The sequence below is a fragment of the Bos javanicus genome, chromosome 5 (assembly GCF_032452875.1).
Source record: "Bos javanicus breed banteng chromosome 5, ARS-OSU_banteng_1.0, whole genome shotgun sequence".
NCBI lineage: Eukaryota > Metazoa > Chordata > Mammalia > Artiodactyla > Bovidae > Bos > Bos javanicus.
In genome coordinates, this window is record NC_083872.1 from 19915787 (window position 1) to 19931743 (window position 15957).

At 43.5% G+C, this 15957-nt stretch overlaps 1 protein-coding gene and 1 long non-coding RNA gene across 8 annotated transcripts in view; one reads left to right on the forward strand and one right to left on the reverse strand.

Moving 5' to 3' along the window:
- POC1B (POC1 centriolar protein B) overlaps positions 1-898 on the reverse strand; it is a 104799-nt gene extending 103901 nt beyond the window's left edge. For 4 of the 5 annotated variants that reach the window (XM_061415711.1, XM_061415712.1, XM_061415709.1 and 1 more), the window contains exons 1-2: positions 816-898; positions 72-156 (exon numbers count right to left, since the gene is read on the reverse strand). In XM_061415711.1, the coding sequence (XP_061271695.1) occupies positions 72-156; positions 816-830 (100 nt within the window). In that variant the 5' untranslated portion in view covers positions 831-898. Of the gene's footprint in view, positions 1-71; positions 516-815 lie in introns of those variants that run through there. The other variant, XM_061415710.1, reaches the window with a different exon arrangement.
- On the forward strand, positions 573-14248 carry LOC133247203 (uncharacterized). 3 transcript variants are annotated; one of them, XR_009736312.1, is made up of 3 exons: positions 573-739; positions 12829-12926; positions 14033-14248. It is a non-coding gene; the product is annotated as an uncharacterized LOC133247203 (long non-coding RNA). The 3 variants fall into 3 exon arrangements; XR_009736313.1 differs by lacking the exon at positions 573-739 and adding an exon at positions 1081-1167; XR_009736314.1 differs by lacking the exon at positions 573-739 and adding an exon at positions 5790-6882.
- The last annotated feature ends 1709 nt before the right edge of the window (positions 14249-15957 follow it).

Sequence of the window (15957 nt, forward strand, 5' to 3'; positions counted from 1 at the left end):
AGTGTGGATGGGCGGCAATCCTACCGATTGAGCGTCTCATCACAAAAAAAGAAAAAAAAAAAAAAACTTACCAAGTTGTTTGCCATTGGGGCTAAAGTCCACGGAGGTGATCGCAGCTTTGTGGCCCTTAAAGTAACGCTCCAGAACCGGATCCTCCTGGGAAGGAAAGTTGTCAAGTTTTGAAAGCAGGTGCAGACCTCGAATGTGGGGGGTCGGAGAGGAGCGCGGTCCCCTCCTGCGGGAGCCGGCCCGAGAACGGCCATATCGGTGGAGGGTTGTGGGGGAGCAGCAGCACCCCGAACGAGCACGCGCGGCCGCAGCTAATTGGGGTGTACGCCGAGCACCAGTCTCCCCCCGCAGAGCCGGCGGAATCCCCGCTCGCGCTGCCCAGAAGCGGGCGCCCGCCGGAGACCACCTGGGCAGAGCGATTGAAATGCACGTTCCGGGGCCCCGCCCGCAGGCTCGCGGTCACAGGTGCGAGGCGGAGCCCCCCGGCTTCGGTACGTTTCAAAAACCTCCCAGGTGATTCTGACGCAGGCGCTCCACGGAAACCCTAAGAGAATTCTCGGGGGGGCCATGGGGCCGCCGGAGCTCGGGGAAGAGCGCCCGGGGCTCCGCCAGGGCTCGGCGCTCCCGGTGCCCCGGGGGCAAGGGATGAGTCACGGGCGCCCCGGGACGAGGGGCGCGGAGCTCGCGGCTCAGGACTCGGCTGAGGACTCCTGCCTCCATGTCCCGCCAGGTGCGGGTGTAGCCCCGACCTGGCTCCCCAACCCGCGGGACCGGCTCCAGGGAGGCGCACCGCAGCCCGTCCTTACCGGGGAGGAGGCCATGGGGGAGCGCTCAGCTCCCGGCTCCTGCCCGCAGGGGGAACCGGGGGGAGGGAGGGGGCGGGGTAGGAAGGGGGACCGTGCGGTGCCCGGAACCGTCTGCCCGGAGCGGCAGCGCCTCCCGGTCACTACAACAACGGCGCCCCAGTCAAACCCCGCGCTCCAGGCGTGGCCAGCCGAGCCCCGAGGCTGCGCCCGCGCCACGAAAAGCCGGACCTCCGCCACGTGGCAAGCCGGACGCCCGGGGATCGGGTGTCGCCACACATCAAAGCCAACGTTTGCTAACACCTGAGCTCCCCCCCCCCGCTTGATACCAGAAGAAGGGTAGTAACCAAGATAGGTAGGAGACCGATGGTTGGGAGAGGGTAAGGAACCTGTGATCGATGCAATCAGAATTCTATTACGCGTTAAAGAGACAGCGCGCGCGAATTTGAAGCGGGTCCCGCACAGCTTATTTTTTGATGCGGAAGAGAGTTTGATCTGAAATGAGGCGGCTTGCTATTTATTATTATACACAAAAGAACTAAATATCTGGAGGATAGACTTGAATTTATTTAACCACTATTTTTCACACACGTCCAGCATGTTATAAATGTAGATGCTGGATAAACGTGATGAATGAATGAATGGATGTTTTCCATCCACTTAAGGTTTTTCTGCTGCGTTTCTGTTTCAATCTCGTTTGCCTGTGCTTTAGAGCTGCAAATTGATACAGTAGCATATTTGAGGTCTTTAGGAAGAGTTAGAAACATATTTTTTGTTCTGTTTAAATTATCTGGCCACATGGTAACTATAGCCATTGCTACAGTAGACTTTCCTACATAGAATATCGTTTGAGCTTCAGCAACACTGCGAAGTTGATAAGAATTGTTGCCGACCTTTAGAGATTATAAACTTGATTCTTAGACATTTTGATTTAATAATCAAAGGTTACACAAAGACAGCTCTTTCAGTTCCAAGTCCGTATCCTTTTTTACCCTGTTACAAAACTTGAAGGACTCAGCTGAAAATTACGTATAGCATAAAGATTCTTGGCAGCATAAGATGGCATAATAGACCACAGCTGGTAAGATACACGGTCTATACAAATGAAAGGCATACTACACTATTACAGATTTTCTAACTCATTGTTTAGTGATAGAATTTAGTTGTAATGAATACTGTACATAGCAATCAAGCAAATTTAGACTGAAATATTAGTTCAAGTGTATGTTTGTTGAATATCTCCAGGATGTTTGGCAGTGAGGGATACAAAAGTAACTGAGATATTTTCCCCGCCTTTGAGAACTCAACAATCTAGGTTTCTGAGTTTCATGTTTTAGCATGCATAATGATGATTTTAGGGGACCTCAGTCTCAAAGATGCTGATTCAGCGTATATAAAGTGGACTCAAGGACTCTACAGATGTATTAATAATAAGCCTCTTAGGTGATTGCCTTGGGAATCTCAGCTGTGTACATTGAGAAACATCATTCTAGGAGGTGATGTGTCAAGATTGTTGATACTAGCAACTTATCAGCAAACTGTGGCAGGACCTAAGCTTTGCTACTTATTCCCAGTTCAGGTTTGACTTTAAAAGAAAAAAAAAAAGACCAACATATTAAAAAAAATAATGCTGGATGCTTGTGGGAACGTAAAAGGATATATAGCACTGTGAAAACAGTTGACAGTTCCTAAAAATTTAACCCTGAGGTATATACCCAAGTGTATTAAAAACAGGGACTGGAACAGATACTTGTACACCAATATTCATAGCAGTATTATTCACAATAACAAATAAGTGGAAGCAATTCATGTATCCCACAGATAAATCAGTAAGTAAAATGTGATACATACTTACAATGCACTGTTAGTCATAAAAAGGAATGAAATTCTGATACATGCTGCAACATGCTATATGGTGCTTAGTCGATCAATCGTGTCAGGCTTTTTTCGACCCCATGGACTGTACCCCGCCAGGCTCCTTTGTCCATGGGGATTCTCCAGGCAAGAATACTGGAGTGGGTTGCCATGCCTTCCCTCCAGGGGGTCTTCCCCACCCAGGGATCGAACACAGGTCTCCCACATTGCAGGTGGGTTCTTTACCATCTGAGCCACCAGGGAAGCCTGCTGCAGCATAGGTGAACCTTAAAACATTATGTTTTTGTTTTTGTTTTTTTTTAATTTTATTTTTTAACTTTACAATATTGTATTGGTTTTGCCATATATCAAAATGAATCCGCCACAGGTATACATGTGTTCCCCATCCTGAACCCTCCTCCCTCCTCCCTTTAAGTGAATAGACCAAACACAGAACATATATAGTATGATTCCACCTATTGAGGTACCTCAAATATGTGGATTCATAGAGACAGACAGTAGAATGGAGGTTAATAGAATGGACTGGAGATAAGGAAGAATGGAAAGTTATTGTTTAACAGATGTGGAGTTTCTGTGTGAAATGATGAAGTTCTGGAAAGAGTGGTGATTGTTACAAAACATTGTGAATATACTTAATGCCATTGAACTGTACACTTACAATAGTTAAAATGGCAAAACTTACGTATATCTGACTACAATAAAAATAAATAATCAAATACATAATAATTCTGAAAACTCTGAGGACCTCAGAATTTCTCACGGTCAAGATATATCTAATATTGGGTTCAGCAGATTAACAGGAAAAGTTGGAGATGTATAAACTAGCTCAAAAAAAGAGAGAGAAATTTTTTAAGTATGGATTTTTCTCTAAGTCTCTTAGTTAAAAGAGATTCCCTGGCGGCTGAGGGGTAAAGAATCCATCTGCGAATGCCAGAGACATGAGTTTGAGCCTTGATCCGGGAAGATCCCGCATGCTGTGGAGCAACTAAGCCCATGTGGCACAACTACTGAGCTTGTGCCCTGGAGCCTGGGAGTCACGTCTACTGAACTCACGTGCGCCCTAGAGCCCATGCTCCGAAACAAGAGAAGCCACCGCAATGACAAGCCCCGCGCACCCCAACTGGAGAGTAGCCCCTGCTTGCCGCAACTACAGAAAAGCCCATGCAGCAACGAAGACCCAGCATAGCCAAAAATAAATTTTAAAAAAAGTTTCCCAGGTGATGCAGTTGGTAAAGAATCCACCTGCCAGTGCAGGAGACCGAAGAGATGCATGTTCAATCCCTGGATCAGGAATATCCACTGGATGAGAAAAAGTCAACCCACTCTAGTATTATCACCTGGAAAATCCCATGGACAGAGGAACCTGGTGGGCTACCGTCCATAGGGTGGCAAAGAGTCAGTCATGACTGAGCATACACACTTGGTTAAAAATAAATTTAACTTTTTTCCAATTATCAAAAATAAATATGAATAGAAAAAAAAAATGATTGTCCCATCACTTAAAAGCTGCTTTAAAAATTTTTATTCAAGTACCTATGATAGGCTCACCACATGCCAGGTACTCTTCTAAGTACCTTAAAATTTTTGACAAATCTCATAAGAATCTGATTCAGTTCAGTTCAGTTCAGTCACAGTGGTGTCCGACTCTTTGCGACTCCATGAATTGCAGCACGCCAGGCCTCCCTGTCCATCACCAACTCCCGGAGTCTACCCAGACTCATGTCCATCGAGTCAGTGATGCCATCCAGCCATCTCATCCTCTGTCGTCCCCTTCTCCTCCTGCCCCCAATCCCTCCCAGCATCAGAGTCTTTTCCAATGAGTCAACTCTTCGCATGAGGTGGCCAAAGTACTGGAGTTTCAGCTTTAGCAGCATTCCTTCCAAAGAACAGCCAGGACTGGTCTCCTTTAGAATGGACTGGTTAGATAATGTTAATTTTTTTCTTCCAGTTTTGTTGAGATATAACTGAATCAGCACTGTATAAGATTAGGGCATACAACATAATGAGTTGACTTTCATACATGATGAAATGATTACCACAGTAAGTTTAGTGAACATCCATCATCTCATATAGATACAACATTTAAAAAAAATTTATTTTCCTTGTGATTCTTAGGATTTACTGTCTTAACTTTCATATATAATATACATCAGTGTTAATTATACTAGTCATGTTGTACATTATAGAGAGATGATATTTTTCCTATTTCCCTTGTATAGATGAGGAAATTGACATGCAGAGACATTAAGTTGCTTAGTCACAGGCACACAGCTAGGATGTGGAAGAATTTTACATTTTAGTGGGGTGCTTCCAGACTCCACCTCCTAATCACTAAGTCATGATGCCATTTTTTGTGATTGCAAGCACATTAAAAATATGTAAAATTCTGTATCCTACCTAACACTTTTCCCAGGAAGTTTTACAAAAAACAAGAAATATAACACCTCCTTTATTTCCATTCCACTGGCCTCATTTATTACTCCAAACTGCCCTGCCCATTATTTTCCATATTTAATTTTATTTCTTTTTTTGCTATTCCTAAACTTTGCAAACAGAAAAAGCTCAAAGGTCAGTTCAGTTCAGTCACTCAGTCGTGTCCGACTCTTTGCGACCCCATGGACTGCAGCACACCAGGCCTCCTTGCCCATCACCAACTCCCAGAGTTTACTCAAACTCATGTCCATTGAGTCAGTGATGCCATCCAACCATTTCATCCTGTGTCATCCCCTTCTCCTCCCGCCCTTCAATCTTTCCCAGCATCAGGGTCTTTTCAAATGAGTCAGTTCTTTGCATCAGGTGGCCAAAGTATTGGAGTTTCAGCTTCAGCATCAGTCCTTCCAATGAACATTCAGGACTGATTTCCTTTAGGATGGACTGGTTGGATCTCCTTGCCATCCAAGGGACTCTCAAGAGTCTTCTCCAACACCACAGTTCAAAAGCATCAATTCTTCGGCACTCAGCTTTCTTTATAGTCCAACTCTCACATCTATACATGACTACTGGGAAAACCATAGTCTTGACTAGACAGACCTTTGTGGGCAAAGTAATGTCTCTGCTTTTTAAAATGCTGTCTAGGTTGGTCATAACTTTTCTTCCAAGGAGCTTTTAATATCATGGCTGCAGTCACCATCTGCAGTGATTTTGGAGCTCAAGGGTGGACATCTGGAAAAGTGGCCCAAGTTGGGGATTTTTTCCCCTTAAACTCAAGCCTGCTTGAGTTCATGTAATTCTACTTGCTACAGTGATCATTTGGGACCTTCTTGGATTACAAATTTATTAATCTGAATAGGAGCCACAATATTTAAAAATTTACAAGGTATCATTAGAAGCCAGGTACAAAGGTAGGACAAAATGGATTCTTTATTTAGCCCTCCTTTTCTAGATCCCCCTCAAATCAGAAATTGAGTTGATCCACGTTGACACTCTGAAGGGTTGTTATTTTAGCACCAGTCATTCCGAGGTCTGCTGCTGCTGCTGCTGCTAAGTCGCTTCAGTCGTGTCTGACTCTGTGGGACCCCATAGACAGCAGCCCACGAGGCTCCCCGTCCCTGGGATTCTCCAGGCAAGAATACTGGAGTGGGTTGCCATTTCCTTCTCCAATGCATGAAAGTGAAAAGTGAAAGTGAAGTCGCTCAGTCGTGTCCAACTCTTCGCGACCCTGTGGACTGCAGCCTACCAGGCTCCTCCATCCATGGGATTTTCCAGGCACCGCAGTTCCCTTCAAAGGTTGAGAATTCAGGCATAGCACAGAGGTGCCATCTGCTGTTCATTTCCCTTTATGGCACCTGGACTGAAAAACTGAGCTAGAGTTGGACACGACTGAGCAACTGAACTGAACTGAACCCTTGAACAACATGGGTTTGAACTGCACAGGTCCACTTACAAGTGGTATTTTTTTTTCAGTAAATATATTGGAATTGTTTTTTTGAAAATTTGCAACAATTTGAAAAAACTTTTAGACAAACTATGTAGCCTAGAAGTATTAAAAAATTAAGAAATTTAGGTATGTCATGAATGCATAAAAATATGTAAGGTTCTGTCTATCCTTACATAGGCATAAGGTAAGTGATATTTCATATTAAATGAGTAGTGTGTTAGCCTTCTTTTGTTTTATAATTTTTCTTTCAAAGAATTACATCATAGATATGCCTCTCCCTTGTAATCAGAGAAACTGCATATCAGCCTAGCATCACAGGTAAGTTTTTTTTAATGTAATAATGTTTCCAGTACTGTACTGTGAATAAGACTGTGATACTGTATGCTATAATAGTTTCCCTGGTGGCTAAGTCGGTAGAGTCTGCCCACAGTGTGGAAGACCCTGGGGTTCAATCCCCAGGTCAGGAGGATCCCCTGGAGAAGGAAGTGGCAACCCCTCGAGTATTCTTGCCTGGAGGATTCCATGGACAGAGGAACTTGGTGGGCTACCGTCCATGGGGTCACAAAGAGTCAGACATGACTGAGTGACTTACACTGTATGCTATAAAACTTTTATATTAATCATTCGTGAGTGTATAGGCTAGGCTATCATGAAGCATTTGTATTGATTACACCAGGCTACAATAAAGCGATCATATTGCTCCTACTTCATTATCAATGCAGAAACTGTTATACCTATAAACAAGTATGGATTTCTTTTACATGTTACCTTTCATTTTTGATGTCTAGTGTTAGTAATTTGTATAACACCTACAGTGTTTTGTATTATACAAGACAATATTGATGTAGATAGAGGCAGATGATTCACTTTGTAAACAGATGATGTAAACTTATGGTATGGATAATACAGTACAGTACTGTACGTGTATTTTCTCTCCCTTATGATTTTCTTGATAACATTTTCTCTAGTTTATTGTAAGAATTCAGAATATATTAAGCATAACATACAAAATAGATGTTAATCAACTGTGTGTGTTATCAGTAAGGCTTCCAATCAACAGTAGGCCATCAGTAAAAGTTTTCCAGGAGTCAAAAGTTATACATGGATTTTCAACTGCCTAGCATTGTTCAAAGGTCCCTGATGCTGGGAAAGATTGAGGGCAAAGGAGAAGGGGGCAGCAGAGGATGAGATGGTTACTTAGCATCACCAACTCAATAGACATGAGTTCGAGCAAATTCCAGGAGATAGTGAGGGACAGGGAAGCCTGGCCTGCTGCAGTCCATGGGGTCCAAAGAGTTGGATACAACTTAGCAACTGAACAACCACCTGTAGCCTGTTGCCAGGCAGTTTAACTCTTCTGGATACAGTTGCTTCATAGTAGCCGAGAATACATAGAAAGCGAAGTACCAGATACTTCTGAACCATTAAAGCATTAACCTTTTTTCTTTTAAAGACTGTGAATGATTTATATCAATTAACATTAAGTCACCAAGTCCTATCAACTACATTCTCACAACTGATTTTCCCATCTTTCTGTTCTTTTGGCTCCAGCCCTTCTATAGATCCTCTGCTTCTGCCTCCTGGAGTATTTCGTAATCCCAACTTACTTTCCGATTTCCAAACTTACCTGTGTCTGTCTGTCCTTCATGGTGCTAACAAATAGGTAAGAATCATCAGAGCAGCCAAAGTACCAATTCCCACCCCAGATATTTTGATTTAGAAAGTCTGATGTGGATATAAGAAATCTATAGGTTCTCAAACAAGCTTTCCAGGTGATTATAATGTGCATCAATATTTGGGAGCCACTGGGCAAATCATGCCACAGGACTTCTTTAAAATGAATTTTGTGGCTACCTGGTCTAAGCCTCAAACCAAGTCTTATTTTATATTCAACCATCACTTCAAGGGATTCCCTGATAGCTCAGTTAGTAAAGAATCTGACTGCAATGCAGGAGACCCCAATTTGATTCCTGGGTTGGGAAGATCCGCTGGAGAAGAGATAGGCTACCCATTCTAGTATTCTTATGCTTGCTCTGGCTCGGCTGGTAAAGAACCAGCCTGCAATGCGGGAGACCTGGGAATGACCCTGGGTTGGGAAGATCTCCTGGAGAAGGGAAAGGCTATCCACTCTAGTATTCTGGACTGGAGAATTCTATGGACTGTATATTCCATGTGGTCACAAAGAATTGGACAGGACTGAGTGACTTTCACTTTCACCTAGCTCCCCCAAGCCAACAGTTAAGCTATTGCAGAAAATTCCTGCAGGAAATGAGCATTAGGATCACCTGAAGGACTTGTTAAACTGCAGAGAGCTGAGTCCACTTGAGAATTTCTGGTTCAGTAGATCAAGAGTCTGAGAATTTGCATTTATAATTACTAGGGTCGATGCTTATGCTATCAATGAACTATTTTGTGGAAGTCCGCAGAATAAAAAATAAAAAGTGGTGGTAGCAGGGTTAGGGAAAGAGACAGGAAGTAGAATCTGGTGTTTGCCAGGGGCTGAGGGGGAGAAGGAGATGCGGAGTTACTATTTTATGGGTGTAGAGATTCAGTTTGAGAAGATAAAGTATGTCTAGGTGGATGTACTTAGTGTCACTGAGCTATATACTGAAAAGTGGCTAAATAGTAAGTTTTACATTGGGTGTATCTTACCAAAATTAAAAAAAAAGTAAGAGAGAAGTATTGAAGGGAAAGAAAGCACATAAGTAATGGCATCCTATTTGGAGGGTGAACTTCGGTAGAACAGAGGGCACTGTAGGCATGGAGCATTCTGGCACTCTTGGGGTGCTGGCAGTAGGGATGTAAAAAAAAAAAAAATGAGAGTTGACATAAATAGAGCTTCCCAGGTGGCACTAGCAGTAAGAATCCATCTGCCAATGAAGGAGACATAAGAGACACATTTGATCGCTGGGTTGGGAAGAGGCCCTGGAGGAGGGCATGGCAACCCACTCCAGTATTCTTGCCTGGATCCCATGAACAGAGGAGCCTCGCTGGTCCCAGTCCATGGGGTCTCACAGGGTCGGACATGACTGAAGTGACTTAGTACACGCGCACGTGACATAAATAAAATGAAGGGAGGGGGCAGAAAAAACTGAAGTGCTGTCCTTGGTCCTGAACCAATACTACCTGTTGGCAAAAGTTATCGGGCCTGCCTTCAGACACTAATAACTCTTTTTTTAAGACATATAGCTTAATATTTAATTTTCTAAAGAAAGAATGTAGCTTTTACTGTCTAAGAGTAAATAAAATCATGATAATAATTCACAATTTACCTAGCTTCTTTCATGTATATTGACAGTTGTATCAGGTTTCCACTTGTAAGAATTTTCTCCTTTTTCCCATTATGAAGAAAAGGCAATACACGCCTCCCTTCCCCTCTCCATCCTAATCATGAGCTTATGCGTTAGAAGGTCATTTAAGGTAAACCATCACTATGACTTGTCAAGTAAGTATGTAAGAGGGATGAAGGGGAAGACAGAATTGAAGATGGCTGACAGGTCTTTGCTTAAATGACACTCCTCAAAGAGGCTTCAGAGACTACCCTATTTAGTGTGGCTCCTCTTTGCAGTCATTCCCTATCCCATATCCCTAACCATCCTTGATTTTCTTCATAGCCTTAGCTATTCCCTCTGCCATTACTTCCATAAAATCTTTGCATGACCCCCTTCATTTCCTTCACTTAAGTCTCAGAAGCTTTTCAAAAATTCATGCCTCATCTCATTCTATACCACACCAGAATTTTATTTTTCTTCAAGCATGTATGCCTCACAACTTAAAAATAGTCAAATGATTTTAAAAGACATTTCACTAAAGAAGATATATAAATGGTCAGTAAGCATGAAGAGATTCCCAACATCATTAATTGGTTCAGTTCAGTCACTCAGTCGTGTCCGACTCTTTGCAACCCCATGGACTGTAGCAGGCCAGGCCTCCCTGTCCGTCACCAACTCCCAGAGTTTACTCAAACTCATGTCCATTGAGTCAGTGATGCCATCCAACCATCTCATCCTCTGTTATCTCCTTCTCCTCCTGCCTTTCAATCTTTCCCAGCATCAGGGTCTTTTCAAATGAGTCAGCTCTTTGCATCAGGTGGCCAAAGTATTGGAGTTTCAGCTTCAGCATCAGTCCTTCCAATGAACATTCAGGACTGATTTCCTTTAGGATGGACTGGTTGGATCTCCTTGCCATCCAAGGGACTCTCAAGAGTCTTCTCCAACACCACAGTTCAAAAGCATCAATTCTTTGGTGCTCAGCTTTCTTTATAGTCCAACCCTCACATACATACATGACTACTGGAAAAACCATAGCCTTGACTAGACAAACCTTTGTTGACAAAGTAAAGTCTCTGCTTTTTAAAATGCTGTCTAGGTTAGTCATAACTTTCCTTCCAAGGAGTAAGTAAGTGTCTTTTAATATCATGGCTGCAGTCACCATCTGCAGTGATTTTGGAGCCCTCCAAAATAAAGTCTGTCACTGTTTCCACTGTTTCCCCATCTGTTTCCCATGAAGTGATGGGACCAGATGCCATGATGTTTTTTTTTGTTTGTTTTGTTTTCTGAATGTTGAGCTTTAAGCCAACTTTTTCACTCTTCTCTTTCACTTTCATCAAGAGGCTCTTTAGTTCTTCTTCACTTTCTGCCATAAGGGTGGTGTCATCTGCATATCTGAGGTTATTGATATTTCTCCTGGCAATCTTGATTCCAGCTTGTGCTTCATCCAGCCCACGTTTCTCATGATGTACTCTGCGTATAAGTTAAATAAGTAGGGTGACAATATACAGCCTTGATGTACTCCTTTCCCTATTGGGAACCAGTCTGTTGTTCCATGTCCAGTTCTAACTGTTGCTTCCTGACCTGCATGTAGGTTTCTCAAGAGGCATGTCAGGTGGTCTGGTATTCCCATCTCTTTCAAAATTTTCCAAAGTTTGTGGTGATCCACACAGTCAAAAGCTTTGGCATAGTCAATAGAACAGAAATAGATGTTTTTCTGGAACTCGGTTGCCTTTTTGATAATCCAGTGGATATTGGCAATTTGATGTCTGGTTCCTCTGCCTTTTCTAAAACCAGCTTAAACATCTGGAAGTTCATGGTTCACGTACTGTTGAAATCTGGCTTGGAGAATTTTGAGCATTACTTTACTAGCATGTGAGATGAGTGCAATTGTACGATAGTTTGACAATTCTTTGGCATTGCCTTTCTTTGGGACTGGAATGAAAACACCTTTTCCAGTCCTGTGGCCACTGTTGAGTTTTCCAAATTTGCTGGCATATTGAGTGCAGCACTTTCACAGCATCATCTTTCAGGATTTGAAATAGCACAACTGGAATTCCATCACCTCCACTAGCTTTGTTCGTAGTGATGCTAATCATTAGAGAACTATAAATCAAAACCACAATGAGATACTACTTCACAGCCACCAGGATGGCTATAGTCAAAAAGATGAACAACCTTAGGTTGCAAGGATGTTTCAACATATGCAAATCAATAAATATGATGCTGCTAAGTCACTTCAATCGTGTCCGACTCTGTGCGACCCCATAGACGGCAGCCCACCAGGCTCCCCTGTCCCTGGGATTCTCCAGGCAAGAACACTGGAGTGGGTTGCCAGTTCCTTCTCCAATGCATGAAAGTGAAAAGTGAAAGTGAAGTCGCTCAGTCGTGTCCAACTCTGTGCGACCCCATAGATGGCAGCACACCAGGCTCCTCCGTCCATGGGATTTTCCAGGCAAGAGTACTGGAGTGGGGTGCCATTGCCTTCTTCAAATAAATATGATACATCACATTAAAGGATGAAAGACAAAAATCATATAATCATCATATGCCTAACCAATTTAAAAGGATGAAAGACAAAAGTCATATAATCATCATGTGCCTAGCCAATATGTCTCAGCATGATATGTGATCATTTATGTGTTTTCTCCCTCAGTAGCTCTAACCAAATCATGGTGGATATCAGTTAATGGCATCTTAAACTCCCCAAAAAAGTCTACTGTGTCCTCTTCTAGGCATCTACATCCTGTGTTGGATCAGGAGTTCCCGAAATAGTGCCTGAAGACATGAAAAAGTAATCTATTCATACGTGCCCTGATTTATTATCACTGATGCAGAGTCACTAATTGACTTTTCTCCTGCTGCTGCTGCTGACAAATTCTACTGTCAAATTACGCACATGCTAATCTTTTTCTGATGACTACTCAGAACAACAAAAAACTGCAGAACATTAGGTAGGGGTCTTGGAAAGTCTTTCAATTTCTTTCTGTTACAGGTGAGAAACCAAAGATCCCTGAAGGCTCACTGACTCCCACACTGTTCAGCTAGACCATCATGGAGCCAATCCTACAAGTTAACACTCCAGAATTCCAGGTCAGGGCTGGCCCTTGACTATGAATGTGTCCTCTATGTTCCAGATGACCTCAGCCAGAGGTTATGACTTTTTAATCTATCTTTTTATCCAGATTTAGTGGAAGTCTTATAGTCTCTATGGAATATACTTATGGTCCTCAGACTACTGATATATTTATGATATAAACATTATTAAGCATACTACTATGAACCACACAATATTTTAAATAAAAATATAAGTAAAAATGAGAACAAAGGTAGAAAACTCACTTACCTTCTAGGCCCAAGCAGATAACAGAAATGAGTGAGACAGGCTAGACTGTAGGGTTACCAATACAATACAGAGTGTCCTAAGTGAACTGCACGAGTTACACAAGACATACACTGAAAACAGTACAATAAAATCACTGTATATCTGAACTTCAGGAATTTGCAGAGAACTGGAAAGACCCTGCCCCTCTCACCTGAAGAGGGCAGCTGCCACTCAAGTCTCAGAGGTTGTTGCCATGGGAAACACAGCTCTGGTGTCACCAAATTATTTAAACTTGATAAGCTGGAAATCCAGGCTTTTAGTCAAACTCCCCCACACTGTAAAAGTTGTAAACTGACTTGGAAAATTTTACAGACTACTTGGGGGGAAAAAATCACGTCTGTAGATTCTGATGGTGTTTAAGGGAGCCCCCAAATAAGACTTCTCTTTCCCACCCAAATGGGGAAGCAGTTGAGCCCTACAGGTTTCAGACACATGGAGGTCGAAATGCCAGCATTGCTATCACCAGTGCTGTAACAATAGTGGATTTGGCTTAAGTATTAAGGATATGGGCTTCCCAAGAGAAGCTAGTGGTAAAGAATCTGCCTGCCAATGCTGGAGACAGATGGGGGTGGTGTGGGGGGTTGGGTTCAATCCCTGATTGGGAAGCTCCCCTGGAGGAGGGCATAGCAGCCCACTACAGTATTCTTGCCTGGAGAATTTCATGGGCAGAGAAAGCTGGGGGGCCACCATCCATGGGGTCAAAAAGAGTGGGACACGACTGAGCGACTGAGTGTGCGTGTAAGCATTAAGGATATAACCAAACAGACTCCTAGCAGGCTCCTAAATTGAAATAACCGTGTTCTACCTGATCCAGCCGTTCACTCCAGCAAAGCAGAGTTTACCCTTCAATGAAAAAAGCAAACTGGAACACTCCCTCTTCGCAGACATAAGAGGCAGGACGTGGAGAAAGGCGGAGCTGGGTGTGCTCTGCCCCTTCTTCCCGACTCTTCGGGCAACTCTGCGACAGGGAAAGCCAAAGGGGAGAGGAGGTGGATGCTTTAATTTCTGAAATAAAACTGTTTTGAATTAAGGGTGTACTGGAAGGCATTTTATTATCAGTGAAAAAACAGATGAGGCATGGGGCTTCCTCCTCCCCCTTGCAGATTTCACACAGAGAGGAAGAAGTAGGCCTTTGCGTAAGTTTGAATGGGCAGAAGAAGAAAAGAATTAAATTGTTTTCTAATTGCACCTGATGAATCCCGCTTTTTTATTAACATGAATGTTGCAGATATTTTTAGTTTGAATAACTGAAAACGCATCTCAAACTGGCTGGTGTAACAGATGTGGGCACAGTGTGGTTGAGACCACAGATCTGTTTCCTGTGGTTCTCTCAGATCTGCCTCTCTCCATGCTGGCTTCTTCCTCAGACCCAGCACCCTGCTTGGTTACAAAAAGGCAACTGGCAGCAGATGTAACTTCATGTTCCCGGTTCACTTCTGAAGGGGAGAACATTACTTCCTGAAAGGGAGGATCAGAGATTCTCAGTTCCCTGCTGAGTAGAACACCTGCGAAGAAATCCCTGTGGCTAGGGAAATGCCACATTCTGGCTGGATTAGGCTTGTATAAATTAATCCAGTCAATGGAACATAATTAAACTACCCAGGATCCTTCCACAAACGCTAGTGAAAAGGTAGACACAATCAAAATGCAAGGCTGCTACCAAGTAGGATGGAAATGATGTGGGTGTGAGATGGGGAAAATGTACACCATGAGAGATGAGGCCGGACTGAATAGAAGATACGGCTGTTGACCCATGACCTCTGAAGAGGAAAAGGGATTGGGTAGAGGCCAGGAAGAGACTGGACTGTAAAGGGGTTGGACACAGAGTGTGAAAGGGCTCTGCAGACCGGTGAATTAATCAAAGAATCCTGGAGCTCTAAACAGCACATTATATTATGGAAACTGTAAAGAGTTGATTTGTTGGCGTACAAGGTCCCAGGGAGATGAGGGAGAGGTAAGAGTGTCAACCCGAGGAATCTGGACACAGGATGAGTAGAACTGTTAGGAGCTAGAAGCCACTCTCAAATAGGGCAATTGAGAGCTTGTGGGAAGGATTAAGGGAAATAACAGAGATATGCTGTGTTGCTGTTGTTCCGTTGCCAAGTTGTCTGATTCTTTGCGACCCCATGGACTGCAGCATGCCAGGATTCCCTGTCCCTCTTTATAAAGGCATAAAGAGACTTGCTGTATTATGAGGTAATAACAACACAAAGTCATTGCCATCCCTAGGTCTGAAGGGGTACAGGGAGAGCCAACACCAACGGACCAGAAATCTCAGAGTCTAATGACAGGAGCTGTGGGCTTTGCCGGAAGGGTGGTGTTGTCTGCTCTTAGAAACCTGGCTGGGAGGAGCCTGGAGAAATAATACCCTAGACCTCAGCGCTGGTGACTTCCATGGGTTAGGATAAACTAGAAGTTGGTGGGTGAGGGACATTATGAAGGCAGTCTATTACAAGTCAGCATCCTGGGGTCCGGAGCAGAGTGGAAAGTGGTGGAGTGTAGAGCTAAAGGGACAAACAGGAAACAAGCAGCACAGAAGGAGGGTGAACCCCTGGAGGAATAAACAAAATCTCATAAAGCATCCTGCGGGGCCCAGGACGTTGTTGAAAATTTCAAAGTTGGGGCAACACTGGCCTCTAGAGGGAGCTCAAGGATTTCTCTCCTTGCACTCACTGGCTCTAGAGGCAAAACATCAATAGAGGCTTAAAGAAGAAATATATAGATTCCACGGAAAAAGCC